Genomic DNA, 16,541 nt, shown 5'->3' with positions numbered 1-16,541 from the left:
TTTTCAAAACGCTGACATGCCGAGCTCAAAAGGTTCGCCATCACTGCTCTAAACTGAAAACAGGTTGCATCATTTCCCTGATTAAAACTCTCCAATGGTTTCCCACTGCATGTAAAACTAAATCCACCCCCCTTCCATGACCTACAAACTAGTTCTCCAATGTCATCTCTCACCACCTCCACCTCCATGCACTTCAGCCACAGTGACCCTCTTCCACTTCCTCCAGCACCAGAAACTACCTGGGGATGGATACCCCTGCTTGGGGCTCTTGCTGGAATGCAGTTCCCAGGGTTATGAGAAAATGGCTTCACCTCATTCAAGTCTTAGCTGGCATAGCCAAGGGTTCAGCTTAAACATGTAACTTTTTCAGAGATCTTTCCTGACCATCCTGACTAACACCCTTTCCCTCAGCAACACCTACCCCTCTCTAGCATTAGCAATTTTTAGTCTTCTTTAAATACTTATAACTATCTAAAATTACCACATTATTTACAGTTTACTTGTTCATTGTCTCTTTTATCAAAATGCATACTCTTGAGAGCAGGTGACTCATAAAATCTCAGTCACCAATGTATCTCAGTGTAGAGTATTTTATCTGGAGATAGAGAGATGAATATAAATGGTTCCTGCCCTCAATAAACTTACAGTCTATAGATGGAAAGAGCGTGCAGGTAAAGAATTATATAGTAATTCAACATGCAAATAAAGACCTGAACAAAGTGCTGAGGGCATTTGGAAAACAGAGCAATTTACTTATTCCTGAGGTTCACAGATGGTTTCAGAAAGGATGACTCAAAGAATGATGAATGGGGGGAGAACCAAGATGGCGGCATAGGTAAACACCTGTACTTGCTGCCTCTCACAACCACATCAAAACTACAACTAAAAGACAAAACAACTATCACCCAGAACTGCAGGAAAGCTGACTGAGTGAAAGTTCTACAACTATAAGGAAAGAAAAAAGCGCATTGAGACTGGTAGGAGGTGCAGAGGCGCACACTGAACGGGCTGGCAACCGGGTGCGCTGTTGTTCTTTTTCAACTTGGAGAAGATACAAACTCCCGTCTGCTCTGAACTCCAGTTCCGATAGAGACTCTGGGGACCCAGACTCATACGGAGAGAAAGTGGACTGTCTGGCATCGAACCGGAACGCGAGGGCGGCTTTCTCTCAGAGGTGCTCACAGCAATCATTGTTCCTGCGCAGGGGCGCCAGACACGAAGACATGGGGACCTCTCCGATGCAGGGCTGACAGGCAGCCATTGCTGTTTGCTCCACCCTGGTGATTCCCTGAGACCCCACCATACCCAATTTACAACCCCACCCAAGCTGTGCACAGCAGCTTTTGCATATGAATGGCCGGTCCTTTCTTTGCCTAAAACCTGTCAAACTGCAGCTGGATCAGAGAGACCCAAAGCTTCCAAAAGCAGGCTCAAGGCCCAGCAGCAGCAGCCTGCCTTACTTCACAGCTGGGACTCATCTGGGCACTTCCAAATCCCATACAAAGAGGAGGAATCTGCGGATCTCTCTGTAGCCCCTGCTGGGTGGTCTCAGGCAGTGGCTGACTTTGCAACTCCTTGGAGATCCAAGAGCCAATGTACCCAGTGGTCAGTGTGAGACCATACCAGATTACAATTCTTCACATCCATAAGGGGCAAGTCCTGCCACATAAGGGTATCTCCTGCACAGCAGTCCTTCCATTGGAGACATAGCTGGTCCTCACAGCCAATTGGCCTGAAGGTCAATTCCTCCCAGTGATACCTACAACAATCAAGGCTTAACTACAACAAGACTGTGCACACAGCCCACAAAGGGATGCACCAAGAGTGTCCACCTCAGGTGATTGGGGAGGCTGAGCCACTGGGCCCTATAGAACACCTACCACACAAGGCCACTCTTTCAACACAGGGAAGCAGCCAAAATGCGGAGACAAAGAAATATGTCATGAATGAAAGAAACAGAGGGAAGCAAACTACTGGATATAGAGTTCAAAACTATGGTTATAAGGTTACTCAAGAATCTTCTAAAAACCTCCGAGGAACTTAGTGAGACCTTCAAGGATCTTAATGCGAATGCCAAAGAAATGGAAAAGGACCAGTCAGAAATTAAGCATATACTGACTGAAATAAAGAATAATATACAGAGATTCAACAGTAGACTAGAGGATCCCAAGAATCAAATCAAAGATTTGAAATATGAGGAAGCAAAAAATACCCAACCGGAAAGCAAAAAGAAAAAAGAATCCAAAAATATGAAGATAGTGTAAGGAGCCTCTAGGACAACTTCAAACATAACAATATCCGAATTATGGGGGTGCCAGAAGAAGAGAGAGAGCAAGATATTGAAAACCTATTTGAAGAAATAATGATAGAAAACGTCCCCTACCTGGTGAAAGAAATAGACTTACAAGTCCAGGAAGCGCAGAGAACCCCAAACAAGAGGAATCCAAAGAAGACCACACCAAGACACATGATAATTAAAATGCCAAGGGCAAAAGACAAAGAGAGAATATTAAAAGCGGCAAGAGAAAAACAGTTAGTTAGCTGCAAGGAAGTACCCATATGACTATGAGCTGATTTCTCAACAGAAACGATGCAGGCCAGAGGGAGTGGCAAGAAATATTCAAAGTGATGAATACCAAGAACCTACAACCAAGATTACTCTACCCAGAAAGCTATCATTTAGAATTGAAGGTCAGATAAAGAGCTTCAAAGATAAGAAAAAGCTAAAGGAGTTCATCACCACCAAACCAGTATTATATGAAATGCAGAAGGGTATTCTTTAAGAAGAGGAAGAAGAAAAAGGTAAAGATAAAAAATTATGAACAACAAATACATATCTATCAACAAGTGAATCTATGAATCAAATGAATAAAAAATCTGATGAACAGAATAAACTGGTGAATAGAATCAGGGGCATGGAAAGGGAGTGGACTGACAACTCTCGGGGGGAAGAGGGTGTGAGGGTGCGGGAAGAGATTAGACAAAAATCTTACACCTATGGACAAGGTCAGTCGGGGGAGTGTGAAGCATTGGGGTGGGATGTGAACTGAGTAGAGGGGAGCTACAGGGGGAAAAAAGAGGGACATCTGTCATAATCTGAACAATAAAGATTAAAAAAAATTTTTAAATGATGAATGGGTAGGAGCTCCTCATTAGGGGGAAAGGGAAAGGGAGATAAGGGAGGGGAGACTAGGGCAGAAGGCATAACTCAAAGGCACTTAAGATCAAAGAGTATCATGGTGTGTTTAAGGTGATGCAAGTGCTCACTTTGGCACAAGATCAGGCTATAAAAAGGTGTATAGAGGCAAGATCATCAAGGACCCCATTAGCCCTGCTAGAGTCTAAATTTTGTTCTACAGAGCAGACAGAACAAAGTTTATTAATTCCACACAGGGTTTTCAGGGAAAGGGCAAATAGGCAGAGAAACAAGCTCTTACATCCCACTTCAACCAGAAGCTCAACTTTTATTTATTTTAATGTTGGGATTCTAAGAGTTCATGCTTTAAAAACCTTGAAATCCACATCTGAAGCTCAAGCTGAGGGATGCTCCTGGGAAAAGGACCCGTGCTTCAACTAATCTCAAATAAATGCTCAGGAATGTGTGAGGGTTGCTTTCTTTCCACTAGGTGAATAGGCAGGCACCTGGACAGAGCCTCCGACACAAACAGATAGGAGGAGCAGCTAAGAATCAGAGAAGGTACACAGAGAAGTCAAATGTACTAGTTCTATATTAACTCTTAAGATGAGCTGGGACATGTGAATACTTGTTTTATGAGTCTTAATACACAAACACACATACACATCCTATCTAATAAAATAGAAACATGGTAATTGGCGTACGACTGCTACCCTTCCCATTGGCTAATCAGGGCAATATGCAAATTAACTGCCAGCCAAGATGGCGGCCGGCAGCCAGGCAGCTTGAAACTAACATGAGGCTTGCTTGCTTCAGTGACGGAGGAAACCAACGTTCCCGGCCTGCCTTGCCGGCCTCTGAGCCTGCAGTTTAAGAAACACTGTAACAAATATAGAAGCTAAACAAAACCCCAGAAACCTGCTTTCAGCGAGCCGGGATGTCAGAGCTGGAGTTATAGATTGTTTCGATTATAGAACCGAAACGAACCAGATACCTGCTTTCAGGAGCGGAGGCCTAAGAGCTGGAGCCTCAGAGCTAAAGCTGGCCCAGAATTTAAAAAAAAAGAAAAAAAGGAGCGGTTGGGAGCTTCCGTCACCTGCCAGCCTGAAAACAGCCCTCAGCCCCTCACCCAGACTGACCAGGCACCCCAGTGGGGACCCCCACCCTGAAGGGTGTGTGACCAGCTGCAAACAGCCATCATCCCCTCACCCAGGCTGGCCAGGCACCCCAGTGGGGACCCCCACCCTGAAGGGTGTGTGACCAGCTGCAAACAGGCATCATTCCCTCACCCAAGCTGGCCAGGCACCCCAGTGGGGACCCCCACCCTGATCCAGGACACCCTTCAGGGCAAACCAGCCAGCCCCCACCCATGCACCAGGCCTCTATCCTATATAGTAAAAGGGTAATATGCCTCCCAGCACCGGGATCAGCGGAGCCGCGAGGCCTCCCGGCACCAGGATCAGCGTGACAGGGGGCAGCGCCCAAACCCTCTGATCGCCCTGCGGCTCTGTGTGTGACAGGGTGCGGCGCCCCAACACCCCCCCCCCCCCGCCCCGACGGGCCCTGATCTGTGTGTGACGGGGTAGAGCCATAACCTCCCCATCGGCCATGTCTTGAGTGTGACAGTGGCAGCGCCCCAACCCCCTGATCAGCCCTGCTCTGTGGGTGATAGAGGGTGGTGCCCCAACCCCCTGATCCACCCTGCTCTGTGTGTGACAGGGGGCGGTGCCCCAACTACCCTATCAGCCCTACTCTGTGAGTGACAGTGGGGAGCTCCTCAACCCCCTGATGGGCCCTGCTCTGTGCGTGACAGGGGGGAGCCTCCCAACCCCCAATCGACCCTGCTCTGTGCATGACAGGGGGAGCTCCCCAACCCCCTGATGGGCCCTGCTGTGTGTGTGACAGGGGGCAGTGCCCCAACCCCCTGATCGGCCCTGCTCTGTGCGTGACAGGGGGTGGCGCCACAACCTCCCTATCGACCCTGCCTTGAGTGTGACAGGGGGCGGTGCCCCAACCCCCCAATCGGCCCTACCCTGAGCATGACTGAGGGTGGCATCGCAACCTCCCGATCCGCCCTGCTCTGTGCATGACAGGGGGCGGCGCCCCAACTCCCCAATTGGCCCTGCTCTGAGCCCGACCAGGGGCTGCACCTAGGGATTGGGCCTGCCTTCTGCCACCCGGAGCAGGCCTAAGCCAGCAGGTCGTTATCTCCCGAGGGGTCCCAGACTGCGAGAGGGCACAGGCCAGGCTGTCGGACCCTCCCCCCCCTCCCCCCGAATGCACAAATTTTTGTGCACCGGGCCTCGAGTCCTATATAATAAAACCCTAATATGCAAACTGACTGATCAGTGGAATGACTGGTTGCTATAACATGCACTGACCACCAGGGGGCAGACGCTCCATGCAGGAGCTGCCCTCTGGTGGTCAGTGCGCTCCCACAGGGGGAGTGCCGCTCAGCCAGAAGCCAGGCTGACAGTTGGCAAGTGCAGCGGCGGTGGCAGGAACCTCTTCCGCCTCCGCAGCAGGGCTAAGAACTCCTTGAGTGATGTCCGCCTGCAGTCCTAAGCCGGCAGGCAGGCATCCCCTGAGGGGTCCCAAACTGCAAGAGGGGACAGCCTGGGCTAAAGGGCCCCCTCTCCCTGCCCAATGCACAAATGCCGTGCACCAGGCCTCTTGTTATATATAATCTTGTATGCATGAAATTTTTCATAACTAAAAAGTACATATATAAAAGCAGGCATATGTCAATTTCTGTAGAAACACATGCATTTCATTGATTAAATCCCTCCTTAAGTAAGAAGGACTGGAAGTAATGGCCAAGCAACACTCACAGACATGCTGCTCTGAATATCTGTTTCCTATTAATGAGGACAAATTGTTTTAGCATATAATTTCTTCTAAAATTGCAAAGTCTGACCTCTAAACTTGCCTCTGACAAAGGACTCAAAAATGAGGCCCATAAAGGTTAACATAAATTCACACATAGGCCTGAATGTCTGCAAGCCAAGAGTTTCTAATAGTACAACTTTAAAATGATAAAGATATTTGTATACACGTAAGATACCTTTGAAAGGATAGAGTAAAGAAAGGGCAAAGTGACTATCACTGGCGAGAGGAACTAGGAAACTGGGTCATGGGTCAGGTGGGAAGGGAGGTCAGAATTAGGAGATTCATTTTCACTGTAAACTTTCTTATAATTGTCTGCAACCCATGTAATGCTAATATGTTATTTTTAAAAGCATTTTTACTGTATATTGTGATTTTTATTTTAATATCTGCTATTTGCTAATGCTTAATTTACTGCTTTATTTTTTTAATCATAACACTGCTTATTTAAAAATTAAAAATACTTGTTTGAATTGGTAAGACAAATAACCATGAGAATAGCAAAAAGAGCATCTTATATCCCAACTGCGATTAAAAAACTAAATGGAATGTTTCAGCTGTTTGATGCAAGGAGAAAGAACTCAGAGGTTTATAGCCAAGTTAACTGCCTTAAAACAAACAATAAGCAGAACACTCTTCAGAGGAATAGGACAGAATCTAGAGACTACAACTCATCATCCATAATGTTCATTAGGATACAATCCAAGACTACTAGACATATGAAGAAACAGAAAAATATGACCCATACTCAAGAGAAAAAACTAAGAGACTGATCATAAGATGACAGGGATGTTGGAATTATCAGGCTAGGATTCTGAAGTAGCTATAAAATTCAAGGATATAAATGAAAATATGATTGCAATGAATGAACAAAGAGGTCTCAGTAGAAAAACAGAAGCTATAAAAATACCCAAATGAAAATTATAGAAGTGAAAAATAATAATTATCTAAACTGGACAATTTATCTAAGAGGATATTAGAGATGACATAAGAAATAAGTAAACCTGAAAGTAGATCAATAGAAATTATCCAATCTGAAGAACAAAATTGAAAATTAACAGAGCCTCAATATCCAAGTGTCTAACAATATAATTTGAATCAGAAGAAGAGAAACTAGTACAAAAAAGATAGCTAAAGAAATGAACCCTAAAAATTTCTCAAATTTGCTGAAAGACATAAATTTACAGATTTAAGAACTTAACAAACCCAGTACATCCACATGAAGGCAATTCTTTAAAACCAAAGATTAAAAAAAAATATCAAAAGCAGCCAAGTCTATATTCTGGCATATTCTAGCTCTTTGATTTAAAGGTAATTTCTGATTTAAGTGCTGAAACATGAAGGTATTTTTATTTGTTTGTTTGTTTTTTAATATGTTTTTATTGATTTCAGAGAGGTAGGGAGAGGGAGAGAGAAATAAAACATCAATGATAAGAGAGAATCATCAATCAGCTGTGCCCTGCACACACTATCGGGGATAGAGCCCAAAACCCAGGCATGTGCCCTGCCCGGGAATCAAACCGTGACCTCCTGGTTCATAGGTCAATGCTCAACCACTGAGCCACTCCAGCTAGGCTGAAACATGAAGTTTTGAAGACTTTTAGATATTTACTATCCAGTTGAAAGGGGCACATGCTCTCAGAATAAGATAGCTAAGACGTAAAATGAAATTAGAGACATTCTCACAAACCCACTTCTATTATGCCACCAAAAGTTAGGGGATTGTTTACTTGTTTATTGTCCACCTCTCTCAATAACTAAGGACTAAGGGAAAAGGGAACTTTGTCTTATTCCTTCTGTATTCCCAATTCCTAGAACTATGCCTGGCATATGGCAGCTGATCAATAATTAAATATTACTGCTCTGGCCGGTGTGGCTCTGCAGGTTCGATCCCCAGTAGGGGCCTGTGCAGAGGGCAAGTGATTGATTATCTCTCTCTGCTCCCCTTTCCCTCTCTAAAGTCAGTGAGCAGATCCTTAAGTGAAGATTAAAATAAATAAATAAATAACTTAAAGTCATACTTCACTTCCTACATTACATAGAAGGAGGGTAAACATCTCAACAAAAAATATAAGTAATATACTGGTAACAAATTCAAAGAATTAAGATAGAGTTTTCATAGTTAAAGAAATTCTTAAGAGATAGGAAGTCATATGTGAAATGTTTATATATGAACGTATATTCCATTCAACTATCTCTTCCTATTTAAAATTAATACCAAATTAATTTTTATTAATGAAAATAAGATTTCTGACATAAAATAATTAAATTACCTGTCCTGCCAACTCCAATCGCTTGTTACCATAATAGTCTCTGTCATCAACTTTATTATCTCCTTGGGCCAGAATTACCCTTCTTACCATCACTGCAGTATAGATACACTTGGCTCGGAAATTGAATTCTTTAACCTGTAATTCAGAAATTAGAGAAAATTTTTGAGACAATGTATATTATAATTTAAGATGCCTCAAGAAAAGAACCAATGCTATAATATTTAAATAAGAAAAAGATGAATTGCTGTGATTCTTGCTATTCAAAGAAATTCAACTAGTCTATAAACTTCCTGAGAGCTGAGATGATGACTTTTCATGTTTGTATTCAGTACCTATAGTAGCTTTTCTTTAAAGATAACCACTATCAACTCCTTCCCTTTCTATAATGTTTCATGTTACTCCTTCATTAGAGGTAGAATCCATCATCTCCTTGTGTTGGCCTGTAAACTAGCAGTTTCTACTTCCTCTTAGAGTCCTGAAGTACCACATGAGAAGTCCAGGACACTGTTGGGGAAAAGGGGACTTCTTGGAAAAGCTCTGAGGAGACAGAAGTATGAGTAAAGACATTTTAGATGTCCAGTCCAATTGTTTTCAAATAACTCCAGCCTCAGCTTCTATCTGTCTGCAACTTTATGAGACCCATGATGAGAAAGTCCTTCTCCCACTGTTGAGCCCAGTGAAACCACCATGAGAGATAGCAATAAACAGTTATGTTGAGCCATTAAGTTTAGGAAATGTTTGTTATGCAATAATAGATAACAGGAATAGTACTAAAACATCGTCTGGCACTCAATTATTTATTGGATTAATGAATCCACCACAAATGTTCTATTCAATCTTCTCTAGTACAAACCCTGAAATCCATATGAATAAATCTGGCTCAATCAGTAAGTTAAATCATAACTGGTTAAGTCTGTGGTCAGCAAACCAAGGCTCGCGAGCCACATGCGACTCTTTGGCCCCTTGAGTGTGGCTCTTCCACAAAATACCGACTTCTATGCATGGGCCACGAAGTTTCAATCGCACTGTACGTGGGCGCCCGCACGTGGTATTTTGTGGAAGAGCCACACTCAAGGGGCTGCATGTGGCTTGAGAGCCGCAGTTTGCTGAGCCACAGTTTGCCGACCACTGGGTAATTATACTGGTTTGTCTGGAAAGACAAAAATATTAGGAAACTAGGTAAATCTTTTTTCTACATGCAAAGGTACTCACTGGTACATGGGTCAAGATGGTAGAAGCCAGGAGCTCTCTTGCTTCTTCTATTTTGGTTTTCTTTGGTCCACCTCCCCACATCCTTTGCCTTCTTACTTTGTTCCCTATATATTTTAATGCCTATAAAAAAACAGAATATAGTATAATAATGTTTAATGATAGCATCAAAGACAACTTACGAAACACCTACCCATATGTAAAGCTATAAGCAAAAAGACAAGGGTCCTGGTTATAGAAAAAGTGCCCGGCTGGTATGGCTCAGTGGTTGAGCATCGACGTATGAACCAGGAGGTCATGGTTCGATTCCTGGTCAGAGCACATTCTCGGTTGCGGGCTCAATCCCCAGTGGGGGGTGTGCAGGAGGCAGCCGATCAATGATTCTCTCTCATCACTGATATTTCTATCTCTCTCTCCCTCTCCCTTCCTCTCTGAAATCAATAAAAATATATTTAATAAAAAAAGAAAAAAAGAAAAAGCTGTGCTGGGTCTAGTCAAAAATCAACATTTGTCACAAAGCTACAGCAAAACAGCATTATACAGTATCTAATACATTGATTCCCTTTCATTTTATAATCTGTTTTCATACTATAAAACTGATACATAATCATTGTAGAAAATTTAGAAAATACAGATGAGTAAATATACATATATATATAGTAGCCACAAATCTTCAACCTAGAGAAAACATGTTTACAGGTAATATTTTGAGATACTGCTTTTTTCCCCTCAGAAAGCAATCACACCATGTAAAACCTCTAACCTGAAAGCTACAAAACATTGCTGAGAGAAAACAAAACCTAAGTAAATTGATGATTATGCCATTTTCATAGACTGGGACATTTAATACTGTTAAGATGGCTTACTGTTAAAATTCTCTCCAAAATAACCAAGAGATGCATCATAATTGCTAATTATATTCCTGGCAGGCTTTGTAAAAACCAAAATTAATTGATTCTAAAATTTACATGAAAATGAAGAAAACCTGGAATAGCTGAAACTATCTTGAAAAAGAAAATTTGGAGGATTTACATTACCTGATTTCAACTATAGAGTTATAATGAAAGACAGTGTGATACTAGGGTAAGGATAGACAAATAGATCAATGGCAGAGACTAACAAGTCCAGAAATAAAGCTATGCTTTTATGGTGAATTCATTTTTTATAAAAGTGCCAAAGCAATCCAATGGAGAAAGGACAGTCTTTTCAACAAATGATGTTGAAACAACTAAATATCTTTGGGTGGTGGACACACAGATCATGTAACATAGAAATCCACACCTAAAACCTATATGATCCTATTAACGAATGTCACCCCAATAAATTTAATAATAATAATAAAAGAAACAAAAACTAAATTCCCTAAAGTAAAAAATTAACCTGACCCCTACCTCACACCAAATAGAAAAAAATAGTTTAAGATGAATTTTATACAGAAACATAAAAACTAAAGATATAAAGCTTCTAGAGAAAAATACCCTGGGGGTGAGCAAACATTTCTTTAAACAAGACATAAAAATCAATAACCATAAAATACAAGTGAACAAAAAACAACCTCTTGATAATTAGATTTTATCAAAATTAAAGACTGCTCGTCCAAAGACAGTTAAAATAATGAATAGGGAAACAATGGACTGGGAGAAAATATTTGCAACACATAATTCTGACAAGGATTTATATCCAGGATATTTTTTTAAAGGACTCAAATTCAATAATAAAAGAACTCAGTAAGGAAAATGAGCAAAAGATTTGGACAGACACTTCACAAAGTAAATAGCACATGAAAAGTGTTCAATGTCATTAGTCATCTGGGAAACACGTATTAAAACCAGTTTGGAGATACCACCAAAATGGCTAAAGTTAAAAAGACTGACACCACCAAATGTTGATGATGATGTGAAGTAATCAGAACTCTCATACATTGCTGGTGGGACTGCAAAATGGTAGTCACTTTGGAAAAAGATTTGGTAGTTCCAACTTTGTAAAAGTTATAGACACAACTTCTTTGATTCAGCAATTCTATTCCTAGGTATTTATCCAAGAAAAATACTAACCTGTCCAGGCAAATACTTGCACAGGAATGCTTATAGCAATGTTATTCATAATAGCCAGAGTGAAACCAAATGTCCATTAACAGGAAAAGACAAACTGTGGTATATTCATATAATGGAATACTACTCAGCAATAAAAAGACATAAACCACATGAATAAATGACATAAAAAGAAACAACTTGGACCAATATCAAACAGTATGCTCAGCCAAAAGAAGCTGGACACAAAAAAGTATATATTGCATAATTCCATATATGTAAAGTCCTAGAAAATGCAAAACTAACCTATGGTGAAAAAAATTAAAACAGTGGGGGTGAAATCAGAGGTTGTAGGCAAAAACTGACTAGGGAGGGGCATGCGGAAACTTTCTGAGGTAATGACAATATTTTGAATCTTACAAAAATTATATGATTAAAACTGGTACATTTTAGTATATCTGAAGTTTACTTAAAAATGAAATATTAAAAGCTAATCAAGTAATGAGAGAGGAGTGTAAGTGGAGATTAGATGAAACAAGAATGGCAAAATGTTTATAATTGTTGAAGCTAGATGACAGGTACATGAGGGCTCATATACAGAATATCTGTATATTCTGTATATGTTAAAATGTTTTAATAAGAAGCTTTTAAAGAAGGGGATCATGTGGTTCTTATTACTTTGTAACAATGAATGCATTTTTCTTTTTTACACTGACTTTCAATTAGTAAGAAGAAAAAGTTGGGATTCCTGATGCTTTATCCTAAAAGTCCTATCCCCAATTACCTGCCTGAGATATTTCTTTTCCATGCTTCAAACCTAGATGAGGTACCACTTCCTCTTTGAAGCCTTTCGTAAGCCCACTCCTTTATCTATTTTAATTCCTTACATATGAAAAATTGAGTACTTTCATTAGCATTCAGATAACACTACATTTTAACTGTCTATTTACAAGTATGTCTCTCTCCTACTAAATGTGGAGTCATCTTTTTCTTTGATTCCTAATGACAAGTACAGCGCCTGGAACTCCTCTGTGATAAGATTTGGGCATCAAACCTAGGATCTTCCCTATTAAAAGGCCATTAGAACATAAGATTAACTAAGACCCTGTAAATACGTGTGGCAGTAACCTAGCCGTAAGTAGTAACTAAGTAACTGATTAACTCAGCAGTGGGGGGCTACGGGGGTGTCCAGGAATAGATGGGCAATTGGGTTTTCCCTAAACTGAGCTGTCTTCGTTAAATTTTGCTCTTCCAATTCCCTTGGGGAAAAGGCTAAAGGCTCTTCGCTTTTTGAGGAAGAAACAAAAGAACACAGGGGCACCTGGTACTACTTCTAATGTAGCAGAAAGTCACCTTTCCCCTAGAATACCCAATAACGTTACCAGGGTTTCATAGTGTGAGGGTCAGAGCCCAATTTACAAATAGGACAAGATACATCCAATCTTCCCCAAAAGGGAATAAATCATTTCTTCTCTACATACCAGATCCCTTGGCAAGGATAATATAAGATGTACATAACCAATATAGAGCAAAAAGGCTTTGTGAGCAGAAGAAAGAGGAGGTGAGACTAAAAGGGAGGCATTAAAAACAAAACACTGGTTTTAAGCAATCCACTAAAATGCCATGTCATCAAAAATTCTATTACTTAAGATAAAGTGAACTTGTTACATTTTCATTTAGAATAACATAAGATATTCATGTTGCCCTAACTCCTAACATATGTTCAACTTAACCATTTTGGATTACTCGTATCTCTATAACCTTTTATTAATAGCAAATAATTAAGCTATGTCTTAATCCAGCAGAGTACAAGCCATCTCAAATTTAAACTTCCTGTTTGCTTTTCTCATGTCAGAAACATTTGTCTTTCTTGTTAACTAACTATATATTCCTCTCATCTTTTTCTTCCGTTTTATTGAATTTATTGGGGAGAAATAGGTTAATGAAATTACATAGGTTTCAGGTATACAAGTCTATAATACATCATCTGTAACTTCTCTGATTCAGTTAGCTAAAATTTTCTGTCAGTACCTATTTAAGAGAAATAAATGAGTAATTTTCCAACCCACTGTTAGCCCCGGCTCAAACGGCTTTATGATGTTAGGGTTATGTGACCAATGATGATGTGTGTAATAAAATGAATAACAGATCTCATTGAATCCACTGGGGTATCATTAAGGCAAATTGCTCTTCCAGGGCATTACCCAGCTTTAAAAGATAGAGTGTATCTCCTTACACTGAACCTGTCCCTGAGTTATTTCTTAACATTTTCCTCTTCATGTTCTAGGAACCCCTGGATAATATAATTTCAGTTTGTTACAAAGACTCATGCTCACTAAATATTTTATTTTTAGTAAAGACCCAAAATAGAATCTCCTAAATCCCAACCACTTTTCCTGCCCAATAATTAGAGTCAACTATTAATTAACTGCAGAAAACGAGGAAGGTGGTGATGAGAATAATCACTACTGATTTGTGCTTTGGAATTACATGTACTTACATATGATATTAACCTCCTAAATGATAGACTCAGTCTTTGAAAATATCAAGATGAGTTTGATTTTTTTAGAGCACACACTAACCAATATAAGTGGGAAAATGCTATCTCTATAAGCATCCTAGGTGACAAGAAAAAAGAAGCCTAGAATCTATACCTTGTTACAAGTAATCCACAGAATAGACAACATACATACGAATCAATAAAAAGCTGGGGTATCATTAGGGCAAATTGCTCTTCCAGTGCATTATACAGCTTTAAAAGATAGAGTGTATCTCCTCAAACTGAACCAGTTCTTGAGTATTAACTCACTTTGTGTTAACTCACTGATATGTGCCTCTATAGTAGGGAATTCCCACCTCGCAGGATGGCTCCCAAGGATGTCACCATTGACTTCCACTTAGCACAGCACTTTACAAATGTTGTACTAAGAATTCTAAGTATGGCTGTTTATATATATATCTTCATCTTTGTGTCTTGTCCTAAAATCCCCAGGTTCCAACTAGGAGCGCCTCAGCAGGTCAATGAAGGCTCTGCAGTGGCAAAGGGGTCTCTGATCTGGTCTGATCTTGCTGATAACACTGGGAATTAAGGAAAAGGGATAGAAATCACATACAACTAGATGTCAAAAGCAATTAGAAGTAGGGAGTAAAAGTGGATAAGAAAGAGAAATACAAAAAAAAAAAAAAGCCGTCTACACTAGAGTTGCTGTAGTTTTATAAAAGATTTAACTCAGGCAAATAAGAAAAAAAGAGTACTTCCTATCATATCAGAACAAATGCCTCTTGGCCACATTATTGCCCCTTCTGTTAGGCACCATTGGCTGATGATTTGTCTAGGCCCACTTCTTCCTCCAATCCCTAAATAAATGAGTCAGAGATGCTTCTGTATTACTCCTCCCATCTCCCCAATACCCCTCCCAAACCTATGCCCCCAAAGTCACTGCATCCCATGCTTTATCAATGAGCAGCATTAAATCTCCAATTCCCTCTCATAGCAAAGGACAACATGAAAAGACACACCTGCATCTGTGTGAAAATCTGAGCTTTCTGGCATTCTTCCAAACTGGGCCCAAAGGCAGCCATCACGTGCTCCTCTGTTCCAATCATCTGCACAATTTCTTGGTCACACTCAACACCCATGGCCTAGGAAGGAAAGAAAGGAGAGAAAGAGTGTTGGCTTTGTGTTAACTCACTGACATTTGCTTATGCTAATTTGGCATTGTTTGTGGGTATTACTTCTAAGCAAAAGCTAGCTCTTTCCTCAGAAATGGTGCCATCTGGCATTGGCAGCCAAAGCCCAAGCTGCAGAAGAACCTGAAACAGAAATTTTGATTAGGAAGAGGAAAACAAACATTCTCAAGCACTTTTTGCATGTGTACTATCTTCTAAAATTTATAAATATTCTATGAGTTTCATCATGAAAAAAAGGAGGCGAAGAGATACAGTGGAGACACTGGTCACAATTACAAAGGCAAACTGGAAAAAAAAAAAAAAAAGAAAAAATGTAAAAAAATAGCCAAAGAGCAAATCAGAAAATGTGCAATGCTGAAAATAAACAGAACCCCAATTAGCTTTGTCAAAAGAATGATATTTCTGAAAAGTGTCAAAATTCACATTGAGGCTAAAAGAATTTTTCCTAAGGGATGTTTTACCTCACTCTTCTAGATACTAAGCTATACTTTATGCAGGTTTTAAAAGTGATCGTTTGGAAACTAAGAACACACTTAACAGGTTTAAGAAACCCACTTATCTTAAGTGTTTCAAGGTGGCAGCAGCAATGCAGGTCTTTGTAGATTCCATATGGTGAGAAGGCTCGCTCCTTCACACACTTGCCTGGAATTCTGCCATATCAAGAAATACAGCATAATTGCACTAACCTTCCCTTTGGCAGAGAAATAATCTGCTTCTTAGAAGTTAGGGGGAAAGTTATGTTTGCATTAAAATTCTTCCTTTAGCTATGTAGTGAAACAGAACCAGGAGTAACTGGCTCATTAGGTTTTGATCCTCTGTTTCTCAATTCTTCCTGAGAGAGAGAGAGGTTAAGTTGAATCCCAAGGTCCAATGCAGACCTTCAAGAACAGTACCCTGAATACAATGGAAAGGGCACCTCCCTGAGGTGTCCGTCCTAAAGTAATGTCAACAAACCTTATAACCACTGCTATCATGTCGCCTCTTCCACCTGTTTTCTCATTTCTGTAACAAGAGGGCACAACTAGGTCCCATTCAACTCAAAATTCTACAACTGAATTTTAGTCGGCAGTCTGTAAATCTGACGTGGATACTTTAGGATCAGAGGTAAATTTACTGAAAGTTTTGAGGTTTTTGCGGGGAGCTAAATATATGCTTATGTCCCTTTCAGGCCAACTGTAGTGGTTTAAAAAATATCCACCAATTCTTTGACACTCTCTTCAAAAGGTGAAGACTAATTCTGCTGTCCCTGAGTGTATGCCAAACTTAATGACTCACCTCTCCAGAAGAAAAGTGGAAGTGACAATATGTGACTTTGGA

General features: G+C 40.5%; 1 protein-coding gene across 1 annotated transcript in view; it reads right to left on the bottom strand.

The window, feature by feature from the left end:
• Positions 1-16,541, bottom strand: part of POLR3B (RNA polymerase III subunit B) — a 107,927-nt gene that overhangs the window by 65,122 nt on the left and 26,264 nt on the right. Inside the window, exons 10-12 of the mRNA XM_081082846.1 lie at positions 15,054-15,176; positions 9,508-9,627; positions 8,296-8,430 (exon numbers count right to left, since the gene is read on the bottom strand). Of these exons, the coding sequence (XP_080938972.1) occupies positions 8,296-8,430; positions 9,508-9,627; positions 15,054-15,176 (378 nt within the window). The remainder of the gene's footprint in view (positions 1-8,295; positions 8,431-9,507; positions 9,628-15,053; positions 15,177-16,541) is intronic.

This window comes from Myotis nattereri, assembly GCF_964212035.1.
Source record: "Myotis nattereri genome assembly, chromosome: 2".
Lineage (NCBI taxonomy): Eukaryota > Metazoa > Chordata > Mammalia > Chiroptera > Vespertilionidae > Myotis > Myotis nattereri.
This window is presented reverse-complemented; position numbering and strand designations above follow the sequence as displayed.